General features: G+C 38.8%; 1 protein-coding gene and 1 long non-coding RNA gene across 6 annotated transcripts in view; one reads left to right on the plus strand and one right to left on the minus strand.

Annotated features, from left to right (window-relative positions):
* The window catches only part of NAMPT (nicotinamide phosphoribosyltransferase), a 37,895-nt gene extending 34,864 nt beyond the window's left edge, over positions 1-3,031 (plus strand). The window contains exon 11 of the mRNA XM_060632270.3: positions 137-3,031. Within this exon, the coding sequence (XP_060488253.1) occupies positions 137-247 (111 nt within the window). The 3' untranslated portion in view covers positions 248-3,031. The remainder of the gene's footprint in view (positions 1-136) is intronic.
* LOC132679084 (uncharacterized) overlaps positions 1-21,474 on the minus strand; it is a 160,248-nt gene that overhangs the window by 577 nt on the left and 138,197 nt on the right. For all 5 annotated transcript variants that reach the window (XR_013554025.2, XR_013554022.2, XR_013554024.2 and 2 more), the window contains exon 2: positions 3,073-3,160. This is a non-coding gene — a long non-coding RNA (uncharacterized LOC132679084). The remainder of the gene's footprint in view (positions 1-3,072; positions 3,161-21,474) is intronic.

Below are 21,474 nucleotides of genomic sequence, written 5' to 3' on the forward strand. Positions count from 1 at the left end.
GTGTAAACATTCATAATTTGAATGCCATCAAACATCTCTGTATTTGACTAGTGAGTCTGACTCCTCAAAGCCTTAACTTATTTTGCTTGATCGTCTGATATAACGGTTACATTTTAGTCTTATTATATTTGTGCAGGATCTTCTCCATACTGTCTTCAAGAATGGGAAGGTGACAAAAAGCTATTCATTTGATGAAATCAGAAAAAATGCAGAGCTGAATATCGAACTGGAAGTAGCGCCTCATTAGGGTTTATGACTGGGTGTGCGTGCTCGCCTGCGTGTGTGTGTACATGTGCATGCATGCACATGTGCACCGGCGTGTGAGTATGTAATCATGTTTATTGTACAGATGTGGGGGGTTTCTTTGTGTTTTATGATACATTACAGCCAAATTATTTGTTGGTTTATGGACATACTGCCCTTTCATTTTTTGTTTTTTTCCAGTGTTTAGGTGATCTCAAATTAGGAAATGCACTTAACCATGTAAAAGATTAATGATAAGTAAGCTTTTTAGGGCCCTTTGCCAATAGATAGTAATTCTATCTGGTATTGATCTTTTCACAAATAACCGAACCCAGAAACTTTTATATATAACTGAAGATCACATAAAACAGATTTGCATAAAATTATCATTGATTGCTTTATGTTTATATTTAACTTGTATTTTTGTACAAACAAGATTGTGTAAGATATATTTAAAGTTTCAGTGATTTAACAGTCTTTCCAACTTTTCATGATTTTTATGAGCACAGACTTTCAAGAAAATACTTGAAAATAAATTACATTGCCTTTTGTCCATTAATCAGCAAATAAAACATGGCCTTAACGAGTTGTTTGTGTTATTGTACAATTTGAAAGTTATGTCAGGACATACCCTATAGAATTACTAACCTCACTGCCCCTTGTAGAATATGTATTAATCATTCTACATTAAAGAAAATAATGGTTCTTACTGGAATGTCTAGGCACTGTACAGTGATTATATATGTTGGTCATTGTATTGTACCAGTGAAATGCCAAATTTGAAGGCCTGTACTGCAATTTTATATGTCAGATATTGCCTGTGGCTCTAACATGCACCTCAAGATTTTAAGGAGATGTTTTTAGAGAGAATTTCTGCTTCCACTACAGAATATATACATAAATGTAAAATATTAACAAAAGTGGAAGTAGTGTATTTTAAAGTAATTACACTTCGGAATTTATTTTTCCTATTCTATAGTTGATATGACTGAAATGAATTACTGGAATGGGTAGTGAGTGTACTTATTTTAAATGTTTTGATTCTGTTATATTTTTCATTAAGTTTTTTTAAAAATTAAATTGAATATTAAATTGTATGGACATCATTTATTAAACTGAATCCCTCCATAAATAATAAGTTTGAATAGAAAAGTCTTAACCAAAAATAGTAAGTTGGCTACATGCAAAGCAAAGCGTTCAACATCAAAATGTTCTAGAGTGATTAACTGCTAGATTCTGAGTCCGTCATCTGACTAGAGACCAGGTTTGGTTTTTTAATGATTCTGTTTTATTTATATCTGTTGTTCTAAGGCAGGAGGCGACTAAGGCCTGCAGGCCAAATTCAGACTGCTATTTTTGTAAATACCTATGTCTATGACTGCTTTCTCAGGGCAGCACAGAAGTCAAGTAGTTACATAGTGACCATATGACCCACAAAGCCTGAAATGTTTATTACCTGGCCCTTTTGCAGAAAAAGTTTGTTGACCCCTGGGGTCTAAGAAGAGGAGCGTGCCTTGAAGTATAAGAGAAATGTTGAGTTCGGGGAAGGGAGGAAGCTTTGTTGATAAGGAGTTTGTCTCTTTTATCCTTTCTTTTATTTAAACATCTCATCTTGGAAGACTGATTTCTGAAAGCTTTAACATGACATTAAATGTGAAATTTTAAATACTGAAAAGCCATAAATCATCTGTCCTAAACAGTTACATGTGAAGGTATTTATCAGTGGAATAATCGAAGTAGAAGTCTGTTAAATGTCTCCTATAAACATCATTAAAAAGAACATGGTTTTTGCAGATGATTCTAAACCCTTGTTTAATGAGAACAATAAGCATTATTTACTTTTATTAAGAGTTTTCATCCTGTAATTCCTGGTGGAAAATAGTTTTAAGCTGATTCTTTTAAATGTATCTAAAAATTAGTAATATTAAGAAGAACACAACTTTCTTCACAAAATGTGATGGGGGTTAGAGAATTTAAAAAACCATATTTATTACCAAATAACAACTTTGATAAACCATCCATAAGTTTGGTTTTCTTTAAACATGGGAATTCTACTATAAACAGTATTCTTTGTGTGCTGGGACTTTAAGCAGTTTCAGAGTAGCTGGAGTTTTACTTTTAAAAAATCTACACTTGTACATGGCCATAGATTGTAGAAGAGGTGGAATGATTAATTCTTTTAGCCACTTGGAACCAATGAATCTGAATTTGTCACTAAGCACTTAGTATTTGGCCATCCCCATTCTCAGTAGCAAACGGTTAACATAGTTCTCAAATAGAATTCCACTGTGTGTCACCTTTCAATCAGTCTAACTCTTCCAGACAAAAGCAAATGGCATGTATGGGTTTGCTTAGGTCCTTAGATTTGCAGTTGACATCAGTTAATCCCTCTCAATTCATACTATCATGAAGTATTTGTATTTTAAATAGAAGATAGGAGTTCTGTGTTAAGACTCTTTATTTGTACTCTATACTTAAAGTCAAATGGTTTTAATCCCTTATTTCCTTTCTTGAAATAAATTGTTATGAAAAATATTTTATAACAAAATTCATCTTGGAAAACCAGAAAGAGAAAAATGGCAAGGTAATTATTGTTCTGTTTGCCATAATTTAGAATTCAGCACTTAAACAAGTATTTTGTAGTTTTACATTCCTTTTTAACCCATTCAGTGGAGAACGCTCAGCTTTTCTCCCAAGTTGTATGTTAATTCTAATATGTATACAACATCAAATATAAACATGTAATTAACATGGAAATAAAGTTTAGCTCTATTAGCGAAATGTTAAATTTGACTGTGTGCTTCAAATAATGGCCATTTCTAGACTTACCCTCTTTTAGGTACTCCTCTATTTTCTGCCTTGTGCAACCATCTGAATGGCAGTGCCTCTTATTAAGGACACTGGAGAGAGACCAGATCTGGAGGGAAAGGGCAGAATTTCTAGGTTAAGATCTTTCATGAGATGCTATAGAGACACTTAGATGTGGATGTTAGGTAGCTGGATATACAGATTTGGGGACACGTGAAAGGGTACCTCACTAGGAAGCATATAAAATATGGCCTGGCACACCACATGCAAAATCCAGCCCGTCTGTTTTTGTAAACAGAGGCTTTTGGAATAAGCCATGCCCATTAGTCTAATTCTTGTTTATGGCCGCTTTCACGCTACCATAACAGAGTTGAGAAGTTGCTAAAGACAGACTTTGTACCCTGCAAAGCCCAATGATTTTACTTTATGGCCCTTTAAAGTGGAAAATATGCCAACCTGCTGTAGAGTACAAGGAAAAGAAAACTGAGGGAAAAACCAGAGGAACGCTACAAAAGTTAAGTGGCAGAAGGTAAGAAGGCAAAGGAGACTGACAAGTGGTAGCTGAAGAGATGAGAGGAAAACCAGGAGGAGTAAAGGAAGAAGGGAGTTTTTCGGCACAGTACGGAATGCTGCTGAGAGACCAAGTAGAGTGAGGGATTAAAAGCATCGACCGAATTTAACCGGGAAATACCAGTGGCTTGCAAACATTCCCTCCACAGCAGCTGAAACAGCACATGGCAGAAAGAAGCTATCTTACAAAACTTTGAATTTTGGACATGAAAAGGAGAGAATGAAGCAACAATGTGTCTCCCTTTCCCGTTTTAGCTACTGCTTTACTTTCTAAAAAGGACCCGGGCAAGAGGGAGAAGTTAAAGATAAGAGAGCCAAAAGGAATCAGTGATGCTTTTGGGTTCCATACAAGGTTGGAAGAGGATGGGGTCCAAAGCGCCTGTGGAGAAACTGGCTGGCTTTCACAAGGAAGGGGTGGGGTGCTTCTATTCTAGAAAGAAGGAGAAGGGGATAGGTGCACATGCAGGCTTCGGTTTCCTCGTTAAAGTCAGAGACCAAAGGAGACTGGACTTTTGAAAAAGGTTTTAAAATGGTTTTTGTGGAGAATGAAGTGACCAAATGTACAGCAGGATGATAGAATGGTATGGAGGACCCACCTATTTGGTGACTGAGAATTTAAAGTTTAATTTGCCTGTTGTGATCTTTGTTGTTCCCCTCCATAGTAGCACCCCGATGCCTGGGTACAGAGAAAATGGAGATACTTGCTGTTTTGCCAGATGAGTTTGATCAAAGGGATGTTAATTGAATAACTGCTGAAACAGTGGTCCTACATATTTAAACTGTGGATAGGTAAGGACATGAGGGCTACACAGAGCATTGGGAAGACAGTAAGGAACCTGATGGATAGTCTGATAACAGATCTGGGCTGCTGGGAGTTGCTGGAACAAGCAGGTTTGGAAGGACAGGAAACACTAGTCTCAGACCAGGATGTGTGGATTAGTGATCAGAGAGGAGCAAGGTCATGGTGGAGTGTGATCTTGCAGTGGCTAAATGAAGATCATGAGACCAAATGAGAACAGGAAACCTGAAAGGACAGTTGGGTGGGATGGTGGACATTAAAATCATCCAGGAGGACGGCAGAAGTTGAAGTAGAGAGGAAAGCTAGGTCAGGCACCGACATGTTCAGTGAATGAAGAGAAGTGACCAGGAGGTCAGCAGGAGGCAGCATCAGTGAAGGGTGTGAGCCTCAAAGAGGGCAGAGGAGACCATGGACTCAGGCCAGCCTGCAAGAGGAGGAACTCAGGGTCTGAGCACGCATGGACGAATACAGACTGATTAAAAAGCACCTGTGTATTGCCAAAGGTTTGATGTCCTTTACCAGGCCCTCAGTCAATGTTTGTTGACTTGATGAATGAAGGAAAGGAATAATTTAGATTTAAAAAAGTCTTGATTTTATTAGCTTGCTACAAACATCCCTTCCACTGACACAGGCCCAAGTGTTCAAGCCTTTAAATACGTTTTTGAGTGTGTTTTGTCTTGAATGTTAAGATTTACTTTTTTTTTTTTTTTTTAAAGCAACCAAAGCATTCTGCAGCCAATTAAAATCAGTCCTCTCTCTTGTATTCGGGTTCTTCTCACCTTGTTTTAAATTATTGTTTTATTTGAAGATATCTGTTCCCTAGAGACAACTCCATCTTTATTTGGTTCACAGTTCTTCATTCTATTAAAACTTATTAAAATATTTGTTTGCGTTATTCCAGCAAAGAGAAATACGCTCTTGAAAGGAATTTTAGAATCAAATTACCAACTTCACCAAAATTTTTTTAATTAACATAAAAGTGGGTCCTTGATGATCAGGAATTTTGCCTGTATGCTATCACATGGGTGGCCAAGCCTTCACTTTACTGGTACAAAGGACTCTTGGTGACTTAATTAGTATTCATAAGGGACATGGAACTTTTACCACTTTTCAGGGCTTGTGCTGCTCTCTTGGTGAGTAGTATAAGCTGCCAGGTCACTTTTCTGCCAGTCTATAGCATAGTCTCCACAGAAAAATACACTCTTCGTTTATATTGATTTATATTCACCCCAGAAAAAGCAGTATCATTCTTTGATTGACAACAAATTTTATTTTATCCTGTAATTGGCTATTGAGCTCTTACTTCTTTGACTTAAAACTTAGGGAAGGCATAGGTTTTAACGAAGATGGATTAGTTACTGTGCTTATGAACAGTCCTGATGCACGAACTGGCTACAAGTTTGATTCTGATGCGGTCTTCCTGAGTAGCCTGAAGATTCCTACCAGATTTCTAAGCTTGGGAAAAAAACAATTCTTATCTTCAACCTCTCAGTTTCTATTCCTTCCTCTTCAGGAGCAAACATGTTCCTGTTTCTTCCTTTTAGGAAACGTAAATCTCGTTAACATCAGCTCTACGCTCCCTTCTTCCATTCAGATCCAGAGTTCTCAAGCTGTGCACATTTACCGCCTCACTTTTCCCACCCCCCTCTGGTTCTCGTCCCTCATACAGTGACCTCTTGATTGCCAACTGAGTGTGTTTACTTCTGATCTCATCAGAGGATCTCTTCTGTATTTGCCACTAATAATTCATTCCTTAAAACTACTCCTTTGTCCTCTGTTGTAATATGATGTCTCCCTTCTCTTCCCTGGGCTCTTATTCACACACTTACCTTTTAAATGTCCTATCCCATTTATCTCCACATTCATCTTGGCTGATCTCAGCCATTCTCATAGTCTCAGCTATCCCCTATCTACTAAAGCCTCCATGCATTGATCTCTAGCCCAGACCTCTGAATTTTTCTACCTGTGATGCATTCCCACCCAGAGACCTACTGAAATACAGCAGGTCCAAACTTATCATGTTCCTGGATTTCTACCTAATTTGGGGGTTCAACCACCCACCCAAATGAGACTTCCCACTCCATTACCCCACATGTGATCAGACTCACAGTCCTGTTGATCTACATACTAAATATTATATGTCTTCCCTCTAACTCTCATTTCAGACTTGCGAATCTCTTCCTGAAACAATACAAAAAATATAACGAGTTTTCCTATCCCAGACCCTCTCCCTCCCATTCTACGACCAGAGTATATTTATAACAAAATCCAATAGCTTTAGTCCCCTGCTTAAAACATTTGAAACTCCCTCTAGCCTCCAGGATAATGCTCAGAATCCAGCCTAACCCACAAAACTCTCTGATCTGGCCCATGCTACACAGATGGCCTCATGTTTTGCTTTTAATTTTCTGTGCCAGCATCACTGACTTGCTCTACCTTACATTCACGCACACATATTCACAATACACAGTTTTCTGCCTTTGCTCATGCTGACCTCTCAGCCAAGAATGCCTTCCTCTGGCTAACACATTTTAGGTGATTAGGTGATAATGCCTCCAAGAAGCATTCAACAACTCGCTTATCTGCCATCCTTACTCCACATGCCCTTCTGGGCTCCACAAGTATTGAGCGTATTTCTAAACTAGCACTTGCAATCCATAGATCTATGTCCTATGGTGTAGGATGGTGTTTTATTCATCCCTGCTTCCTGCATTCAGCACACAGTACACACTCAAATGTTTGTTGAATAAATGTCATTAAGATAAACACTTAAAAAGTTGATTTATTTTGAGAGAGAGAGCGCACAAGGTGGGGAGGGACAGAGAGAGAGAGAGAATCCCAAGCAGGCTCTGCACTGACAGCCAGAGCTCAATGTGGGGCTCGAACTCACAAACTGAGATCGTGACCTGAGCCGAAATCAAGAGCTGGATGCTTGACTGAGCCAACCAGTAGCCCCAAGACAAACACTTTTCTATAATGTCTACATAATGCTAATACCCTGAACATTTCACTAAGTGTTTAAAAAGTAGAACATTTTTATTTAGTTTTTTTTAATGAATAATTTTCAAAGCATGATCACATGCTACTGTCTTTTTGAAAAATCATTACAGTATATTCATGAAATAAAGGGTTTCATCAAAATGTAGATTAGAGCCCAGAGATTGGATGATGGCATGAAGTAGGAGGCCCCTAGGTACGCCGGGTCCCGTGAATACAACAAGATGAGTATCAAATCATTCTAAATCCCCCAGAAATTGACCTGAAGACTGGCAGAACAAACTCCACAACTAAAGGTACAGAAGAAGCCATCATGAAGAAGTTAGGAAGCGGGGAGACGCGGTTTGGGAGAGAAACGGATCGAGGCTGCTGTGGTGGGGAGGAAGCTGTGGTCACGGAGACAGGCTAGAGGCAGACTGACACAGGGAAATGAATGCTCATAGCACTTGGCTTCGAAAGTGACAGGGGCCAAATTTCATGAGTTCTTGCAGTCAGTAGGGCTTAAAGCCTAGAGTTTTAAAGGTCAGAGGCTTGGCTGGGATGGAGCCCAGGCGGAACCCAAGGGCACTGTGCTGCTGTCGCAGAGAAGGCAGGCGAACAGCCCACAGACCTACAGCGTGGAAACAGATGTGAAGCGCGCCTGAGGCACACAGCGGGGAGGTGTCTGCTCGTCTCCAAGCATGTCTCCGAGAGACAGGGTTCATGGAGAGACCCTTCTGATGATAAAGGAACGGCCGTTTCCCTCTGCCACTCCTCAGCGTAAGCACAGGGCAACCTGAAGGAACAGCGCAGCACCCACACTCCGTACCTACCTTGATCACACCAAGCCCCGACACCCAGTGGAACCGCTTTTCTAGCCCTGCTGCCTGAGTCCCAGTGTGGTGGGCTCCTTCCCCAGAGGACTTCCCCAACCTACTGTGCACACTGTCTACCAACTTGGGAATATCGCAGGGTCTCAATTCTGGTGGTGGTGAGGTCTTGTTTTACACGCACCAAAGCTAAAACAGCACATTCAGGCCAGGGATGAAATTTTACCACCCACAACAGGAAAAAAGAGCCTCTGCAGATGACTGCCCTGAAGCATAAAGTAGCCAGGACACGACAGCCGAGCACACGGCAGCACACGTTGGAGACATGCAGAAGTGCCAGGTCCTGGGGAACAGGGACACCACATGGCACAGTACCACAGGACCACTTCTTAATGAAGCCATTACCCTCGAGAACAAGAACAGGAGTTGCAGTTCTTTCCTGACGTATGGAAGCAAGCACAGAGACTAAGACAAAATCAGAAACTTGTGCCAAATGAAAGAACGGGACAAGGCCATAAGCAAAACAGATTAATAAGTAACATGCCTGATTTTTCTTTTCTTTTTTTAATTTTTTTTTTTGAGAGAGCATGAGTGGGGGAGGGGTAGAGAGGGGGGAGACGGATGACCTCAAGCAGTCTCTGAGCTGTCAGCACAGAGCCCGACGCAGGACTCAAACTCACAAACCATGAGATCATGACCTGAGCTGAAGGTGGACGCTTAACTGACTGAGCCACTGGGCACCCCAACAGAGAATTTAAAGTAATGATCATAAAAACAAACAAACAAACAAAAAAAAAACAACAAAAACCTCACTGGACTTGAGAAAAGAGGGGAAGGCATTAGTGAGACTATTAACACAGAGATAAGGAATAACACAGCAAAGATAAAGGGCTCAATAAATGAACTCAGAAACATGCTTGATGGAATGAGCAGCAGGCTGGGAGAACATAAACAAATTAATAACCAGAAGACAGAGTGATGGAAAGTAATCGAGCTGAACAAAAGAGAAAAAAAGAATTATGCAAAATGAGAATAGATTTAGGGAACTCAGTGTCTCCATCAAATACTCAAATTATCAGAGTCCCTGAAATAGAAGAAAGAGAAAAGGGGGAATAAAATTTATTTGAAGAAATAATAGCTGAAAACTTACTTAACCTAGGGAAGGAAACATATCCAGGTATAGGAGACAAAGAGGACTCCCCCGCCAAACCCCCAAAATCAACAAAAGCAGATCCAAAGACCTATTGTAATTAAATAGGCAAAATATAGTGATAAAGAAAAAAAAATGTAAAAGCAGCAAGACAAAATAAGACAGTGACTTACAAGGGAAACCCTGTAAGGTTATTAAGGGATTTTTCAGCAGAAACTTACCAAGCAAAAATGGAATGGTATGATATATTCTAGTGCTAATTGGGAAAAATCTGCAGCCAAAAATATCAAGCAAGGCTATCTATCGTTCAGAATAGGAGAGAGAGTTTCCCAGACAGCAAAGACTAAAGGAATTCATGACCACTAAACGAGTCCTGCAGGAAATATTAAAGGGGACCCTGAGTGGAAAGGAGAGACTAAAAGTGACAATATAAAAATAGGAAACACAAAAGCAATTAAAATGAATATTTCTCTAAAACGTCAAGGAACTCACAAGATAAAAGTTAGTAAAACATGACAACATATACCTAAAATGTGGGGAGGAGTAAAGAATGGGTTCAAACTTAATCTTCAACTTAATATAGACTGCTGTATGCCAGAGGTTACATACAAACCTAATGGTAACCATTAGGTAACCATCAAAAACCACTCAAATATGAAACAAAGAGAAAGGAATCCAAATACATCATTAACGAAAACCACCAAACCATGAAAGACAAAAGATGAGAGAAAATCTTGAGAACCACAAAAAATAAGGTGACAATAAGTACATATCAGTAATTACTTTGAATGTAAATGGACTAAACACTCCAATCAAAAGACACAGGGTGACAGAATGGATTAAAAAACAAAAAACAAAAACAAGACCCATCTACATCCTGCCTACAAGAGACTCCTTTTACACCTAAAGACACGTGCAGATTGAAAGTGAGGGACTGGAGCAACATCTACCATGCAAATGAATGTCAAAAGAAAGTTGGAGTAGCAATACTTATATCAGGCAAATTAGACTTAAAAACTATAACAAGAGACATAGAATGATAATATATAATAAAGGGAACAATCCAACATGAAGATACTATAAATATTAATGCTTCAACATAGGAGCACCCAAATACATAAAACAGGTAACAACAAATATAAAGGAACTAACCAATAATAAATACAACAGTAGTAGAGGACTTTAACAAGCCCACCTACATCAGGGGACAGATCATCTAAACAGACAATCAGCAAGGAAACAATGGCTTTGAATGACACTGGAACAGATGGATTTGACAGATATATTCATAACATTACTCCCCACAACAGCAGAATACACATTCTTTTCAAGTGCACACAGAACATTCTCCAAAATAGATCACACAGGCCACAAAACAAGCCTGAACAAATTAAAGAACGTCAGAGTCTCACCATGCATCTTTTCTGACCACAACATAATGAAACTAGAAGTCGACCACAAGAAAAATACTGGAAAGTGACAAATACACGTATGTTAAATAACATGCTACCAAACAATGACTGGGTCAGCCAGGAAATAAAAAAAGAAATAAAAAAGTACATGGGAACAAATGAAAATGAAAATGCTATGGTCCAAAACCTATGGGATGCAGCAAAAGTGGTTCTAAGAAGGAAGTTTATAGCGATACAGGTCGAACCCAAGAAGCAAGAAAATTCTCAAACAACCTAATTTTACACCTTAAAGGAGCTTGAAAAAGAACACATAAAACCCTAAACCAGCAGAAGGAAAGAAATAATAAAGGTTAGAGCAGAAATAAATGATACAGAAAGAAAAAAACAATAGAACAGACCAATGAAACTAGGAGCTGGTTCTTTGAAAAGATCAATGAAACTGATAAACCTCTAGCCAGACGCATCAAGAAAAAAAGAGAAATGACTCAAATAAAACCACATACGAAAGAGGAGAAATGACAACCAACACCACAGATATACAAATAATTATAAGAGTATTATGAAAAAATTTATGCCAACAAATTGGACAACTTAGAAGATAGGGATAATTTCCTAGAAACCTACAAACCACAAAATTGGAACAGGAATAAATAGAAAATTTGCATAGAATGATAACCAGCAAAGAAATTGAATCAGTAATCCAAAAACTCCTAAAACAAAAATCCAGCACTGGATGGTTTTACAGGAGAATTCTACAAAATATTTAAAGAAGAGTAAATATCTATTCTTCTCAAACTACTCCAAAAAAAAAAAAAAAAAAAAACAAAACAAAAAAAAAACACAAAAAACAAAAAAAAACAGAAAAGGAAGGAAAACTTCCAAATTCATTCTATGAAGTCCAAATTACCCTGATACCAAAACCTGATAACAGACACCAAAAAAAGAGAACTACAGGCCAATATCCTTGATAAACATAGATGCAAAAATCCTCAACAAAATACTAGCAAAACTGAATCCAATAATACATTAAAAATATTCACCATGATCAAGTGGGATTTATTCCTGGGTTGCAAATGTGGTTGAATATTCACAAATCAATCAGTGTGATACATCACATCAATAAGAGAAAGGATAAGAACCATATGATCATTTCAACAGATGCAGAAAAAGCATTTGACAAAGTACAACATTCATTCATGATAAGAATTTTTTTTTAAAAACCCTCAATAAAGTAGGTTTAGAAGGAATATACTTCAACATAATAAAGTCCTTATATGAAAAACCCACAGTGAGGGGCACCCAGGGTGGCTCAGTCCAACTTTGGCTCAGGTCATGATCTTAGGGTTTGTGAGTTCAAGCCCCATGTCAGGCTCTGTGCTGACAGCTTGGAGCCTGAAGCCTGCTTCAGATGCTGTGTCTCCCTCTCTCTTTCAAAAATAAATAAACATTAAAAAAGAAAATTAAAGAAAAGCCCACAGCGAACATCCTACTCATTGGGGAAAAAGAGAACTTTTACCCTAAAGTCATAAAACAAAGATGTCCAGTCTCACCACTTTTATTCAACATACTATTGGAAGTCCTAGCCACAGCAATCAAACAACTAAAAGAAATAAAAGGCATCCGGATTGGTAAGGAAGAAGTAAAACTTTAACTATTTGCAGATGACATGATATATAGAAAACCCTAATGACTCCACCAAAGCCTACTACTAGAACTGATAAATTCAGTAAAGTCACAGGATACAAAATTAAATACAAATCTGTTACATCTCTATACACCAATAATGAAGCAAGCAGAAAGAAATTAAGAAGACAATCCCATTTACAATTGTACAAAAAATATTAAGACACCTAGGAATAAAACTAACCAAAGAAGTGAAAGAACTATACTCAGAAAACTACAAAATACTGATGAAAGGAAATGAAGACGACACAAAGAAATGGGAAGACATTCCATGCTCCTGGACTGGAAGAACAAATATTGTTAAAATGTCTATACTACCCAAAGCAACCTACACATTTAATGCAATACCTATCAAAATACCAGCAACATTTTTCACAGAAGTAGAACAAATAATCCTTAAATTTGGATGAAACTACAAAAGACCCTGAATAGTCAAAGTAATCTTGAAAAAGAAGAGCAAAGCTGGAGGCATCACAATTCTGCACTTCAAGTTATATTACAAAGCTACAGGAAGCAAAACAGTATGGTAGTGGCATAAAAATAGACACATAGATCAATAGAACAGAATGGAAAGCCCAGAATAAATCTACAACTATTTGGTCAATTAATATTTGACAAAGCAGAAAAGAACATCCAATGGGAAAAAGACAGTCTCTTCAACAAATGGCGTTGGGAAAACTGGACAACAACACACAAAAGAATGAACTGGATCACTTACATCATACACAAAACTAAACTCAAAATGCATTAAAAACCTACGTGTGAGATCTGAAACCATAAAAGTCCTAGAAGAGAACATAGGCAGTAACTTCTTTTACATTGGCCCATGCAAATTTTTTCTAGATATGTCTCCTAAGGCAGGGAAACAAAAGCAAAAATAAACCATTGGGACTACATCAAAATAAAAACCTTCCACACAGTGAAAGAAACAATCAACTGAAAGGCAAGCTAGAGAACTCAAGAAAGTATTTGTAAACAACATATCTGATAAAAAGGGTAAGTATCCAAAATACATAGAACTTATACAACTCAACACCTACAAATCAAATAATCCAATTAAAAATGGGCAGAAAACGTGGACAGATCTCCAAAGAAGACATACATATGGCGAAAAGACACATGAAAAGATGTTCCCCCATCACTTACCATCAGGGGTATGCAAATCAAAACCACAATGAGATATCACCTCACACCTGTCAGAATGGCTGAAATCAACAACACAAGAAACAACAGGTGTTTGTGAGACTATGGCGATAAAGAAACACTCACGTGCTGCTGGTGAGAATGCAAACTGGTGCAGCTGCTCTGTAAAAACAATATGGATATTCCTCAAAAAGTTAACAACACAACTATCCTACCATCCAGCAATCGCACTGCCAAAGAATACAGGAGCACTAATTCAAAGGGATACATACACCCCCTGCTTATTAAAGCATTATTTATAATAGCCTAGATATGCAAGCAGCCCAAGTGTCCATCTATTGATGAGTAGATTATGTGGTATATACATATATATATATATACGTATACACATATATACATATATATATATATATATACACACACCTATACACATACACACACAATGGAATATTCAGCCATCAATAAATGAATTCTTGCCATTTGTAATAATGAGGATGGAGCTAAATAGTATAAATGCTAAGCAAAATAAGTCAAAGACAAATACCATATGATTTCAGTCATGCGTGGAATTTACAAAACAAAAAAATGAAAAGGAAAAAGACAAATCAAGAAACAGACATTTAACTATAGAGAACAAACTGATGGTCATCAGAAGGAGGCGGATGGCTTAAATAGGTGATGGGGAAAAAGGAGTGTGTGTGCTTGTTGTAATGAGCACCGGGTGATATCTGAAACTGGCGAATCACTCTATCATACACCTGAAACTAATGTAACGCTGTATGTTAACTAGAATTTAAAATAAAACTTAAAAAGCCAGAAATAAGCAAAAATTAAAATAATAGATTTAAAAACTAAGGTATAAAAATGATACATTATTTGTATGCAGTTCACTAGTTATTAATTTTCCTTGGGTCTCAGACATCTGAGAATTGGCTCAAATCTATGAACCCTCTTGGCAGAAAAATTCTTATTTGCAAATAAACAAAAAAAATTGCACAGAACAACTCAGTTTTTCCACCAACTCCACACTGGGAGCTCTAGTTAGTAGCAGAGCAGAGATGAGCATTCAAAGCTATATTTACCAAATGCCCTTACCTCTCTTTGAATTTCTAGTGGTGTTCTTAGGAATTGTAAGATTTTAATTACCTTCAATTGTTTTGGTAACAAGGCAAAGTAAGTAAATATAATTTTAACTCAATTCTCAAATGGTTGTTAAATAGAAAATCAACTGAGTAAATTTAAAGACAAGCAATTCATGGAAAGCAGGGAGCATCCCACTAGAAAGGAGCTCCACTGAGCTGTAGAGAAGCCAACATTTTTTTAAAGGTAGAAAGGTGGCAGAAAAAAAAATTATTAGCAAAGAATTCACTGTTTCATGGCAAGGTCGTCCTCCTAAGGGGAAGAGAAGGGCCTATGAGGCAGAATACCTCAGTAGTGTTGGCCAGGTGATTCCAGATTGACTGGCTAAAAGTTTCATTCCTGGGGTGTTGAAACTGCAATTAGGAAAGCATTAAGTCTTGGTTTGCTGGGCTTAACACAAGTGACTTCATTTTGGGCTGCAGCCTCCAACAAAGTTCTGCAGGGTTCACTGATGCAGATTCCAAAATCGGTGGCTATTTTAAATGCCTTTTGCTTTTGGATTGAGAAGCAGAAGTTTAGAGAGGAAAATTAAGAAATATGACCAGGTGATGTGGGAAGAGTAAGAAGATAACGCAGGAATCTTCTGTGCAAATCAGCAGCACCAAACTTTTGACAAAAGCTTTCTTTGTATTTTTATAACCAGAAGATTTTGTTTCCAGAAACATATGAAGGCTAGGTAATTCTGACCATCCTATCACCAAAAACAACAAAAACTAATGGGTAACTTTTTTTTATTGTTTTATTTTTTTAATGTTGATTTATTTTTGGGAGGGAGGGAGAGAGACAGAGAGAGACACAGAGCGTGAGCAGGGAGAGAGAGGGAGACACAGAATCCAAAGCAGGCTCCCGGCTCCGAGCTGTCAATAGAGACTGATGGGCTTGAACTCCCGAGCTGTGAGATCATGACCTGAGCCGAAGTTGGACCCTTAACCGAATGAGCCACCCCTTTAATATTGTTTTTATTATTGTTTTAGAATAATCTGACAAGACACTAAGAAAGTACCAGATCAAAATCCAGGTGAAAATAGGACCCTGGAGAAAGAACCAACCCCTAAAGGTGATTTTGTCCTGGGGCGTTTGCCAAACCTTGGGACTATGAACTTTACTTTTTAAGGCCTGACAGGACATGGTTAACAGAAATCAAAGACCCTCCTTCTACAAAGCAGGCCCCCAAAGGGCTAGGGTGAGGATGAACCAATAGTAAACCCACCACCACATTAGAACACTGCAAGAAAAGTTGCTTTAGGCAGACAAAGTTGACAAAAAAAAAAAAAAAAATCCCAAAGAACTTACCAACGTAACCTAGGCCTTGCACCTTTCTGAAGTCCACACACCCTCATGTTACAGAAATGTCAGGCTATACATTTGGTTTAAACTGGACTGGTAGAGTTCCCTAACTGCACGACGGAATATAAATCCTCTCCGAAAGGACTCTCATCATAAACCCCAAAGGATCCCCAGAATAGTTTTCTAAGGAGAATGAGTGGCTCACAAAGTAACTAATTACACAAGGAAACAAGACATCATGAAGGAGGGTGACTGCAATGGATCTGTAAAAGGTTCAGATATTGGGGGTGCCTGGGTGGCTCAGTCGGTTGAGCATCCGGCTTCGGCTCAGGTCATGATCTCACAGTTTACGAGTTTGAGCCCCGCATCGGGCTCTGTGCTGACAGCTCAGAGCCTGGAATCTGTTTCAGATTCTGTGTCCCCCTCTCTCTCTGCTCCTCCCCTGCTTGTGCTCTGTCTCTCTCTTTCTCTCTCTCTCAAAAATAAACATTAAAAAGAAAAAATTAAAATAAAGGTTCAGATATTGAAATTCTGAGACATTCTAAAATAACTATGCTTAGTGATTTTTAAAAATAAAATAATTTGGAGTTAAGAGGACAGAGAAGTTGGGGGACCCTGGGCTTTCCTCGTCCCTCAAACACAGCTGTATTGAGGTCAGATCACTTGGAATATCCAGGAAATTGATCTGCAGACTGGCAGAAGGATGTCTGCAGTTGGAGGAGGACGGCGTGGCAGGTGTGACATGTATGGAAGTGAACTGGGTGAGAGAAAAATGGCTGTGCTGCGGAGGGGAGGGAACCCTTATAGTGGAGAGACAAAAGGGAGAGAAAGAGAGAAGGGTAAGATTGCATCATCAGTTCGCACAGGAGGAAAACCTCCCTGGACCACAGACTGGGGAGCCAGAAGTACTGAGTGTTACAGGATATTTTTTTTTACAAACAGCATCTGGAGCTCAACTCTAAGGTTTTGGACATGTGTGACTTTCTCTGGAGCCGAGCTGTAACAAGTGCTCCTGGGGAGGAGGAAGCTGGCCCCAGAGGGCACGGCATGGTATAGAATCTCAGGGGCTCATTGGGAGAGAACATCCCCCTTCCTGGAGTACTTCTGGAAGAGGGTATATTGCCTCCCCAAGGACAAAAGACCTTGTGGGTGCCAGCAAAAGGCGACAGAGGTGCACCCAGAGAGAATATAACCTTTGCTGATTTTAGTGGTGCTACACCATAGATTCCACACACTGCACAGGTGTGGGACTGCTTTTCAGGGACAAAGGACTTCCGGCACAGCGTGAAGATGTTCTACCCTGGAGGAGGGGGGGCAGGACCACGTAGTGCCAGGTCCTTTAACACTTCAAGTTTTGAATCCCAGCTATGTGCCAAAGAAAAAATGCAGGAGTGTTGTGGCTCAGGGTGAGCTGACTCCCTCACTATTCTGGGAGGGCTGCCTAAAGACGGGGGCTGTGAGATCCCCTGTCCAGGGTGAGATTGGGATGGCGCCATTTCCCCCCCCCCCCAACACCAACACGGTGGGACTTCAGAGAATGACACGGCATCCCCCAGTGGAGGTAAGATCCGTTTACACCAAACCCCATCCACCTGTGCCTGGCAGCTGCTTATTTCCTGGGGCAAGACTTACTCTGAGCCAACACAGTGAGACTCTCCCCCAGAAGACCAGCACAGCCAGCACCCCACATCCATCAATGTACTGAAAATTAAGTGCTTCAAAATTACACCTGAAGTTTTGGTGGAAATACGACCAGACTTACTTTTTTTCCTTTTTTTTTTTTCTTTTCGAATCAGGCTCATAGTTCCTTGTTTGTTTTTTTTTCATTTTCTTTTTTTTTTGTTTTTGTTTTTTGAATCAGCCTTATATAACTTTTTTGATTCTCCATTTGGGTTTTCGTTTTTTGTTTTTGTTTGTTTGTTTGTGTTTTGAGATTAGGGTTTGTTTTCCCTTTTTTTCCAGGGTTATTTTAAATAACAAATCAAAGCACACCTAGTTAAAGGTCCAAAGGCTCCCTACTGCAAGCAAGGCAGAGCTCTGCAGAGGACTGACCAGTGGAAAGAGCAGCCAGAATGCAACAACAGACTGCACACAGCATACATAGAAACACTTCCTGAAGTGCTAGGCCCTGGACAGTGTATGACCCCTTTTTAATATAGCAGTACTCTCAGGTGCAGGAAACATAACAAGCTTTTAAAACACACAAAAGACAGAAACTTGGACAAAATGACAAGATGGAGGAGTTCTCCCCAAAAGAAAGGTCAAGAAGGAATCACAGCCAGGGACTTGCTTAAAACAGGTATAAACAATATATCTGAACAAGAATTTAGTTAGTCTTATGACTACTAACTGGGCTTGGAAAAAAGCATAGAAGACACCAGAGAAACCCCTGCTGCAGAGATAAAAGACCTAAAAACTAGTCAGGCTGAAATAAAAAATGCTATAACTGAGATATAAAACTGACTGGATACAGTCACAACAAAGACTGAAGAAGCAGAGGACAGAACAGGTGATAAGATAAAATTATGGAAAATAATAAAGCTGCAAAAAGAGGGGAAGGAAACCATTAGATCACGAGGGGAGACTTAGAGAACTAAGTGATTCCATGAAACAAAACAATATCCGTATCATAGGAGTCCCAAAAGAAGAAGAGTAGGGGGGAAAAGGGCAGAAGGTTTATTTCAAATTATAGCTGAGAACTTCCATAATCTGGGAAAGGAAGCAGGCATCCAAGTCCAAGAGGCACAGAGAACTCCCTCAAAATCAACAAAAACATGTCAACACCATGACATACCATAGTCAAACTTGCAAAATACAAAGATAAAGAGAGAATTTGGAAAGCAGCTAGGGACAAAAGGTCCTTAACCCACAAGGGCAGACACATAAGGTTAGCAGCAGACCTGTCCACTGAAACTTGGCAGGCCAGAAGGGAATGGCAGGACATATTCAATGTGCTGAGTGGGAAAATTTGCAGCCAAGAATTCTTTACGCAGCAAGGCTATCATTCAGAATAGGAGATAAAGAGTTCCCCAAACAACTAAAGGAGTTCATGACCACTAAACCAGCCCTGCAAGAAATATTAAGGGGGATTTGGGGGGAAAAAAGACCAAAGTAACAAAGCTTACAAAGAACCAGAGAACATTCCCAGAAACACCAACTCTACAGGTAACATAGTGGCATTACATTCATACCTTTCAATAATGACCCTGAATGTAAATGGACTAAATGCTCCAATAAAGAATAGGGTATCAGAATGAATAAAAAAAATAAGATCCATATATATGCTGCCAACAAGAGACTCATTTTAGACCTGAAGACACCTGCAAATTGAAATTAAGGGGATGGATAACCATCTTTCATGCTAATGGACATCAAAAGAAAGCCGGAATAGCCATACTTCTATCAGACAAACTAAATTTTAAACCAAAGACTATAACAAGAGATGAAGAAGGGCTTTATATCATAATTCAGGGGTCTATCAATCAAGAAGATCTAACAATTATAAATATTTGGAAGCACCCAATTTGGAAGCACCCAAATACATACTCAAGTAATAACAAACATAAAGAAACTCATTGATAATAATACCATAATAGTAGGGGACTTTAATAACTCACTTACAACAATGGATGGATCATCTAAGCAGAAAAATCAACAAGGAAACAATTGCTTTGAATGACACACTGGAATGATGGACTGAACAGATATATTCAGAATATTTCATCCTAAAGCAGTAGAATGTACATTCTTCTCAAGTGCACATGGAACATTCTCCAGAATAGATTACATACTCAGTCACAAATCAGCCCTCAACAGGTACAAAAAGGTTGAGATCATACCATGCATTTTTCCAGTCACAATGATATGAAACTTGAGTTTGGCCACAAGAAAAAATTTGGACAGCCCTCAAATACATGGAGTTTAAAGAATATCCTACTAAAGAATCAATGGATTAACCAGAAAATTAAAGAAGAAATAAAAAAAATACATGGAAGCAAGTGAAAATGAAAATCTGACAGTCCAAACCCTTTGGGATGCAGCAAAGGGAGTCCTAAAAGGAAAGTGTATTATAATTCAGGCCTATCTCACAAAGCAAGAAAGGTCCCAAATACACATTCCAATCTTACACCTAAAGGAGCTAGAAAAGGAACAGCAAATAAAGCCTAGAGGCAGAAGAAGGGAAATAATAAAGATTAGAACAGAAATAAATGATATGGAAGCAAACAAGTAAACAAAAAACAAAACTAAGAGCTTGTTCTTTGATTTTTTTAAATGTTTATTCATTTTTGAGAGAGCGAGAGCAAGTGCGGGGGAGGGGCAGAGAAAGAGAGAGACACAGAATCCGAAGCAGGATCCAGGCTCTGAGCTGTCAGCACACAGCCCGACACGGGGCTCAAACCCACAAACTGTGAGATCATTACTTGAGTCGAAGTCAGACGCTTAACTGACGGAACCACCCAGGCACCCTTAAGAGCTGGTTCTTTGAAAGAATAAACAAAATTGACAAACCCCTAGCCAAATTTCTCAAAAAGAAAACAGAAAGGACCCAAATAGATCAAATCATGAATGAAAGAGGAGAGATCACAACCAACACCACAAAAATATCAACAATTGTAAGAGAATACAATGAAAAATTATATGCCAACAAATTGGACAATCTGGAAGAAATGTACAAATTCCTAGAAACTCACAAACTACCAAAACTGAAACAGGAAGAAATAGAAAATTTTAACAGACCCATTACCCACAAAGAAATTGAATTGGTTATCAAAACTCTACCAACAGAGGCACCTGGGTGGCTCAGTTGGTTAAGTGTTCAACTTCGTCTCAGTTCATGAGCTCACGGTCCATGAGTTTGAGCCCCACATTGGGCTCTATGCTGACAGTTCAGAGTTTGGAGCCTGCTTTAGATTCTGTGTCTCCCTCTCTCTCTGCCCCTCCCCCACTTGCACGTGTGTGCACGTTCTCTCTCTCTCTCTCTCTCTCTCTCTCTCTCTCTCTCAAAAATAAACATAAAAAAAAAATCTACCAACAAACAAGAGTCCTGGGCCAGATGGCTTCCCAGGGAAATTCTACCAGACATTTAAAAGACATGTTCCAAAAAATAGAAATGGAAGAAAAACTTACAAACTCATTCTATGAAACCAGCATTACCTTGATTCCAAAACCAAAGACACCACTTAAAAGGAGAATTACAGGCCAATATCCCTGATGACCATGGATGCAAAAATTATCAACAATATACCAGCAAATCAAATTCAGTTATGAATTGAATATGAATCAAATTCCTTAAAAGAATTATTCACCATGATTAAGTGGAAATGTGATACACCACATTAATCAAAGAAAGGTTAAGAACCATATGATCCTCTCAATAGATGCAGAAAAAGCATTTGACAAAATACAGCATCCTTTCTTGATAAAAACCCTCAA

The sequence above is a fragment of the Panthera onca genome, chromosome A2 (assembly GCF_046562875.1).
Source record: "Panthera onca isolate mPanOnc1 chromosome A2, mPanOnc1 haplotype 2, whole genome shotgun sequence".
Lineage (NCBI taxonomy): Eukaryota > Metazoa > Chordata > Mammalia > Carnivora > Felidae > Panthera > Panthera onca.